Raw genomic sequence first — 7,920 nt, 5'->3', positions numbered from 1 at the left:
TCCCAGATGAGTTTGGGATTGGAACTTGCCAGTACCTTGAATGCGTTGAGCCTTTGAGAGGCAGAGGGTTACCCCTGTTGGTCCAGCCTCACTCCCATCACCCTCGTGGAGGTGGTATGGAAAGGGCACCTACAGGGTGGTGGTTGAAACAGCACTGGAGGCACACTGAGGTGATGTAATGGCCCACGCCCACATCCACACCCACAGAGATGTAGGGTGTTCATGTCCTGAGGCTAGGTTGGTGGTGGCCTTACTGGGCACCGAGCCCGGGTCCTCTCCCCTAGTGATTGCAGCAGGTGCTCTTCACAGAGGAGGAGATGGAGCTGGGGCTGGGAAGGACCCAGGTGAGTTTCCATCCCCTCAGCCCATCAGTCAGGCTGGCCCTTCCCTGCAGACTCGGGCCGATGGCAGTGGGTGTGTACAGAGGTGGTGCAGATGAACTTACCACCTGGGGCACAGAGGAGGAAGAAGGCATGGGGGCGAGGTAATCTGTGGACCCTTAGTGTCTCCCCAGTGCCAGGGTGATGGGAGGCCTGCTCCCCACTCCTCTGGGTGCTTCGGCCCTACACCTCTGGGCTCCCTGTGTGGTCACACCTGGGGCCACTGAGAGGCAGAGTTCTCCACACCTCAGTGGGACAGGTCTCCATGATATCCACAACCACAGGGCCAGGCTGAGGACTGACTATGTGCCAGGCCCTCATCCTCCATAAAGTGAGTGACAGTGCCTTGACCTCAGCCACTGGAAGAGACAGTGAGATCCTGGCATGGCCTCGTTGCTTCTGGATCCCTCGGCAACTCCTTCACAGTGACGTGACATCGGCAGGATAGTTGCCATGGGGTGCTAAGGGAAGGGATCTGTCTGCCCACTTCATCCAGAGCAGTTTGTCTCTGCCTTTTCTCTCATCGGGGGTCAGGCTTCTTCCCCTTTTGACAAAAACAGGACCTAACTGTGGGAGGAGGCTCTGAGCCCAGCCTTAAGACATCTCTTGACACCTTTAAGAGACTCTCAGAGACCCAGGGCTGGGCACTTAGCACAGAGGAAGCAAGTACCCCCTCCTCCCTGAGGGCAGGTGGACGCAGGGAGGCCTGGCTGGCAGCTTATGTGGATCACCCCTGCTTTGCGCTCTGAGCAAACCATCTGCTTTGGGGGGAGGGCCCTCCAAAGGCCTATAAAGTCCCTCAGGGCTGAAGTGGCTGCAGGAGGCCAAGCAGGCTGGAGGGAGAGGTCCTCTTGGGTCTCTCAGCATCTGCCCCAGTTGAATGCTGGTCTCAGACCACCGTCTGTATGAGGCAGTTCAGCCCTGAGTGCTGAACACAAAAAGGTGGGGACAAAAAGCAAGAAGCAGCCCTCGCTGCACATTAGGTAATGCGATGCTTACCTTGAGAGAAAGACAACATATCGACCCCACTGGGGAGCAGGCACTTCTTATGCAGTACCCCCGGGGACTCCTGAGGCCAACCAAGGCCCCATAGCACCTGCTCACCTTGGGCACCTTGTCCCCACCACTAGGCAGGGGGTGTGGCCCAGCCCCTGGGACCTGTCCTGGGCTGTAAGTCCTGGCTCTGCCACTGCCTGGCCATGTGATCCGCAAGCCACTTGGTCTCTCTCGGCCTCAGTGTCCCCCCAAGACCATGTGGTAGGGATGAGGGTGCCCCCCTCGGAAGAGTGGCTCAAACCCCTTGCTACCTCAAGGCAGTTGCTGGGCAGTCATCCTTGTCACAGTGAGTGGGGCCTGGTGTGGTCACAGTCTTGTCCTGGTTAGTCTCGTGGCACATTCTGGGCGGGATGGGAGGCCCAAGAAGCTTAGCCAGCATCACTGAGCTCTTCAAAGGGCTGTTGCCGACACACCCCATGACATGTTCCAGCGCGACTCAGTTTCTGCCAGCCCTGTGTGCACACGCAGTCGGCGCCCAGTGCATGCTGGTAGCATGAATAGACCCTGTTCACTGAGACTCTGTGTCCTGGCCCCTGCTGGGCTCCCTGTCTTGCTTCTGTCCTGCCCCACCCTTTGACATGAGCCACTGTTTGTCTCTCGCAGCGGGCAGGGTGTCGGCCGCCGTGGCACTGTCCCGGGAGCCCTACATGTGTGCACAGTGCAAGACCGACTTCACGTGCCGCTGGCGGGAAGAGAAGAGTGGGGCCATCATGTGCGAGAACTGCATGACGTCCAACCAGAAGAAGGCACTCAAGGTGGAGCACACCAGCCGTCTCAAGGCCGCCTTCGTAAAGGCTCTGCAGCAGGAGCAGGAGATCGAGCAACGCCTCCTGCAGCAGGGCGCTGCCCCCGCCCAGGCCAAGGCTGAGCCCGCTGCCCCGCACCCCGCCCTAAAGCAGGTGAGAGCAGTGCCGTGAACCACCCCATCCCACCACCACCACCACCACCACCACCACCACCCGTCCCCCTCAATCCCGCCAGGGCCAGCCTCCTTGGAGCTGTCCACAGGACTCGGAAGAGTGGCTCAAACCCCTTGCTACCTCAAGGCAGTTGCTGGGCAGTCATCCTTGTCACAGTGAGTGGGGCCTGGTGTGGTCACAGTCTTGTCCTGGTTAGTCTCGTGGCACATTCTGGGCGGGATGGGAGGCCCAAGAAGCTTAGCCAGCATCACTGAGCTCTTCAAAGGGCTGTTGCCGACACACCCCATGACATGTTCCAGCGCGACTCAGTTTCTGCCAGCCCTGTGTGCACACGCAGTCGGCGCCCAGTGCATGCTGGTAGCATGAATAGACCCTGTTCACTGAGACTCTGTGTCCTGGCCCCTGCTGGGCTCCCTGTCTTGCTTCTGTCCTGCCCCACCCTTTGACATGAGCCACTGTTTGTCTCTCGCAGCGGGCAGGGTGTCGGCCGCCGTGGCACTGTCCCGGGAGCCCTACATGTGTGCACAGTGCAAGACCGACTTCACGTGCCGCTGGCGGGAAGAGAAGAGTGGGGCCATCATGTGCGAGAACTGCATGACGTCCAACCAGAAGAAGGCACTCAAGGTGGAGCACACCAGCCGTCTCAAGGCCGCCTTCGTAAAGGCTCTGCAGCAGGAGCAGGAGATCGAGCAACGCCTCCTGCAGCAGGGCGCTGCCCCCGCCCAGGCCAAGGCTGAGCCCGCTGCCCCGCACCCCGCCCTAAAGCAGGTGAGAGCAGTGCCGTGAACCACCCCATCCCACCACCACCACCACCACCACCACCACCACCCGTCCCCCTCCCTCCCGCCAGGGCCAGCCTCCTTGGAGCTGTCCCCAGGAGGCAGGACGATCCAGCGTTCTGGCCCACGCTCGCGTTCATCCGCCCAATTGTTAACTGCGTGTCTAAATTGCACTTAATGGTGGCGTGTGGCAGCGAAAATACTAATTTGCAGTTTCTTTAGATTTTGTAGCTTTCCCTTACAGCGCGCCGGCTGACAAGCACTTCTTGTCTGAAAGGACTTTTCTGAAAGCCACACTGAGACACCAAAGGGGCGTTTGGAAGAAATGTTCTAGCTAAATTAAGGAGAGGAGCAAGTTTCAGATCAAGTTTTTTGTTGTGGTGTTTTGTTTTGTCCCCCCTCCCCCAAACCCTTAGCTTTTCTACTCTCCAGAGACCTGAAGCTTCCTTTTGGCAATTTTGGTTTCCTTTGAAAGTTGTTTGTAGTTCTCTGAACAGCTTTTTTTTTTCAAGATCCCCACGTGGCCCTCAGGGGTCGGGCCTGTCCTGGGGGGCTCACCTCCGGTCACCCTGGGCCAGCGGCAGACATCACTGACCTCGATTTCAACCCCCGTTTGTATAGGTCATAAAGCCCCGGCGTAAGTTGGCGTTCCGCTCAGGAGAGGCCCGCGACTGGAGTAACGGGGCCGTGCTACAGGTCAGAACTGCGGCGCCGGGGGCCTCACGCAGACTGCGGCCTCGTCAGTCGCCGACTGTCACGCTGCCTGCGTCTGTCTGTCTCTCTGTCTCTTTCTCTTTCCCCTAGCCCCCCGGTGTCACTCACCTGGTCTCCTGATTTTGGACTTTAGGGACCCTGTGTGGGTGGGAAGAGGTCGGCCAGAACGAGGAGAGGCCGTGCTGAGCGTCTCCCTTGCTGCCGTCCCTTCCCCATGTAAGCCCTCGCCCTCGCCCTCTGTCTCCAATGCAGGCCTCTAGCCAGCTGTCCCGGGGCTCGGCCTCAGCACCCCGTGGCGTCCTGCACACGTTCAGCCAGTCGCCCAAACTGCAGAACACAGCCGCGGCCACCGCTCTGGTGAGCAGGACCGGCAGACATTCCGAGAGAGCCCTGAGTGCCAGCAAGGGCAGCGCTACCCCCAACTGGAAGAAGACGCCCCTGGGCACAGGTGGGTGGCCTCCCTGGGCTCCACACAGGAGCCTCGCTGCTACTCGGCCCACCCCTTTCTGAGCACAACCACCTCCACTCCGGGGCTTCCTGCCTTTGTCCCCTGAGTCACTGACCACCCTCACTGTTGGTACTCACTGCAGTCACGTGCTCAGCCCTGACCCCGGCCCCTGGCAGACCTGGTTCAGAAGGCACTTCTCCCTCCACTCTCTCCCAGCCATCCATCTTCACTCATGATCCCACCCCACTCTGCGCCCTGCCCCTTCGGATACTTTCTTTTGCAGTCATCATATTCTGAAGCACACTCACTTCATTTTTTTTTCCAGTTTGTTTATTTCTTCCATGAGAGAGACAGTACCCCTAACAGGGTCTTCATACCCTGATCCACCCCAGCGAGCCCTGGATGATGGGCATGCTCAGGGAGGTCTCTGGACATGAACCCAGCTCCTCCCATGTCAGCCTCCTATCGTGTCACAGTTTAACCCCATGCCACTGTTTCTCTATTTTATTTTACTTGTTTTAGGTTTTTGTCATAGGGTACATGTGCTCACTGGAGAGAGACAGAGAGACCAAAAGAGGGAAAAGGAGAAATCACTGCTCAGAGGGAATGGCCACGTTGCGGCCTCTTCTCCTCTACTCTCCTCTCAGGATTCTAGACATGCACGCACGCACGCCCAGTGTGATTTTCAAACCACCAGGTCCAGGACTTAAACCATGGTCAGTCATATGAGACCCAGAGTGTTAACCTCTATGTCAGTCTCTGCCCCCTCCCTTTTATTGTTATTTTTTTTCATGAGCGAGAGAGACCCCCCAACAAGATCTTGCCTTACCATGATCCCCAGCCAGCCAGGCTCATGGCCACACTCAGCATGTCCAGGTCTGCCAAGGGTCTGAACCTGGGCTCTCTGTATGCTTCCAGCATCGTGCAGTGGTGCCTGCTGCCTGCACCGTCACAGCTGGGCCTCGCTTCATGGTTGCTCACGCAGACTACATCCTTCTTCCTTTGACCCATGGGACACTCCTTCCACCTTCCTTCTCGGTCTTAGACATGCTACATGCATAATGAAACAAGGCCATGGAGGGGGATCCTTGGGGCAAGGGGCTGCAGTCCCATTCACAGCAGGCAGTGTTGGCAGAATACCGTGGCGGGGGGTGAAGACTCTCAGGTACTCTTCAGTTGGCTGCAGTCCCCCCGACCCATCCTTGGTATTATAACCTGGGCCGCTCGTCCTGCTGAGTTTTGTTGGTTTTTTTTTTTTTTTTTTTTTTTTTCCCAAATATATGCTACACATAGGAAACTAAATTTTTTTGTGTTCACTAAAAAACAGGAAAGTGAAAGGTCGATAGAAGGGCCAAGTGAAAGAAATAGGTTTGCAGAAGTGAAATGCCCCGGGACCAGCAGCTGGCATAATGGTTATGTCACTGGACTCCCATGTAGTCAACTGCGGTTCGAGTCCTGGACCCGGTGGCTTAAACTCATGCCAGGCGCATGTGCGTGCATGCCCAAGATCCCGAGAGGAGAATGAAGGACGAGGGATTGCGGCGTGTCCCCCCCCCTCCCCCGCAGGGGGTGATCTCTTGCTTTCTCTTTCTTGTGAGTGCACGCGCCCTGTAGCAAAAACCTATCCCAGAGAAAAGTAAATAAAAATGCAGTGCCCCCTACATTCCCTGCACCCTGCGTCCTAGTAGAAACGAGGGGCACCATCATGATACCAGCCTGCCAGAACTAGGGAAACGGGGTTTGTACAGCCAGGGCTTAGGAGCCTGCTGTGCTTGTGGCTGCCCTGAGTTAGGGACACACCTGCGCTTCAGTCTTGGCAGGGACAGTGGAGGAAAGGGCCCTCACTGCGACTGCAGACGAATCCAGGAGACTCCAGGCCAGAGCCCATTCGTTAAGAGCCAGACAGCCTCCTGCTTATTAGCTTTTGGAGAAATTAGCCAAGAACTCACAGACCAGCTGGAAATTACTTTAGTGGGAACTTAGGACACAGATGAAATGAGGAAATGTAAAAAAAAAAAAAAAAATGAGCGTGCCCATGTGGATACGGTGACAGAAATCGTATGCAAAATTTGTGTGTGTTTTTCTCTTAAGTTTTTTTTTGGGGGGGGGGGCATTGTTTTGCTATAGGATGTGCACTCACCAGAAAGACAGGAACAGAGAGACATAAAGTGAGAAATCACCCCCAGGGGGATGGCCACACTGCAATCCCTTCTCTATTCTCCTCTTGGGATCTTGGGCATGCACGCACATGTGCCTGGTGACCAGGTCCAGGACTTAAACCACAGTCGACTACATGGGAGTCCAGCAACGTAGCTGTTATGGCATCTGCTGGTCCCAAGATTTAGTTTCCTCCCTCCCTTCCTTCCTTCCTTTCTGTTTGAACAAGAGGAACAGAGCGAGGAGCAGGGTGGCATGTATGCATGTATGTATGTATTTATTTAAATTTGAGCAGAGCGGAACAGAGCAAGGAGCAGGGTGGCATGCATGCATGTATGTATGTATTTATTTAAAGTTGAGCAGAGTGGAACAGAGCGAGGAGCAGGGTGGCAAGAAAGCAAGCCACCAGATCCAGGACTCTAAACTGTGGTTGGCCATGTTGGAGTCTGGTGCCCTTAGCCACCACACCACCTGCCAGCCCACTTGCGTGTGTGTGTGTGTGTTTAAAAGTCAATTTTGACCAGGCGAACAGATGGCAGCGTAGTAGTTACGTCACCGGACTCTCACATGACTAATGACAGTTCAAGTCCCAGACCCGTTGGCTTGAAACTCCCTCCGGTTGCATGTGCATGCATACCCAAGAGCCCTGGGAGAGAACGGAGGAGAAAGGATTGTGGTGTGGCCATCCCCCTGGGGGGTTATTTCTCACTTTCCCTCTCACTGTCTCTGTCTGTCTGTCTCTGTGGAGCACATGCGCCCTATGGCAAAAACCTCTAAAAATAAAAAAAGTGAAGTTTGAAAGGAACAGAGGGGCTGGCTCGGCAGGTCGGTAATGCAGTGCTACATCCACTGTCACATATTGTTGCCCAGGCAACCTACACACACCAGACCTGTGTACCATGGTCCTAGCTGGCTAGGGGGAGGGAGGGTCCCAGTATGAGACCCTATTGAGGGTGCTTGTGTGTGTCTCTTCCCCTCTCTCTCTCCCCCCAACCACATCTCTCCTCTCTCTGGCGAGTGCACATGTCCTATAGCAAAAATTTAAAAAAAAAAAAAAAAAGAATCTTTGGCCCAGCCAGAGTAGTACACTCTGTTAATAGATGCCACTGCTCATCAGGCTAAGGCCACATGGGAGGCCAGATCGAATTCCAGGTCATCCTTTACAGCTGGTGCAGGAACCAGCAGGTGGCATAAGGGTTGTATTGCTTTACTTCATGGAGTCAACCAAGGTTCGAGTCTCAGACCCAGTCGCTTAAAACTCACACCTGGCACATGCAGGTGCATGTCTAAAAATCTCTAGAGAATGGAGGAGAAGGGATTGTGGTGTGGCCATTCCCAAGGGGGGAGGGGGCAGTTTCTCACTTTCTGTCTCTCTGTGTGTCTGTCTCTTTAGCAAGCGCTTGCACTTTATAGCCAAAAAAGTCCTTTTTTTTTTTTTTTTTTTTTTTTTTTTAAAAAGCCACCAA

General features: G+C 55.4%; 1 protein-coding gene across 1 annotated transcript in view; it reads left to right on the top strand.

Annotated features, from left to right (window-relative positions):
- Positions 1-7,920, top strand: part of GATAD2A (GATA zinc finger domain containing 2A) — a 94,546-nt gene that overhangs the window by 82,298 nt on the left and 4,328 nt on the right. The window contains 3 exon segments of the mRNA XM_006147092.3: positions 2,040-2,335; positions 3,757-3,831; positions 4,102-4,297. Of these exon segments, the coding sequence (XP_006147154.1) occupies positions 2,040-2,335; positions 3,757-3,831; positions 4,102-4,297 (567 nt within the window).

Source organism: Tupaia chinensis, unplaced genomic scaffold (genome assembly GCF_000334495.1).
Source record: "Tupaia chinensis unplaced genomic scaffold, TupChi_1.0 Scaffold000201_1, whole genome shotgun sequence".
Taxonomy (NCBI): Eukaryota; Metazoa; Chordata; class Mammalia; order Scandentia; family Tupaiidae; genus Tupaia; species Tupaia belangeri.
The sequence above is the reverse complement of the archived record's forward strand: the minus strand, read 5'-3'. Positions and strand labels throughout refer to the sequence as shown.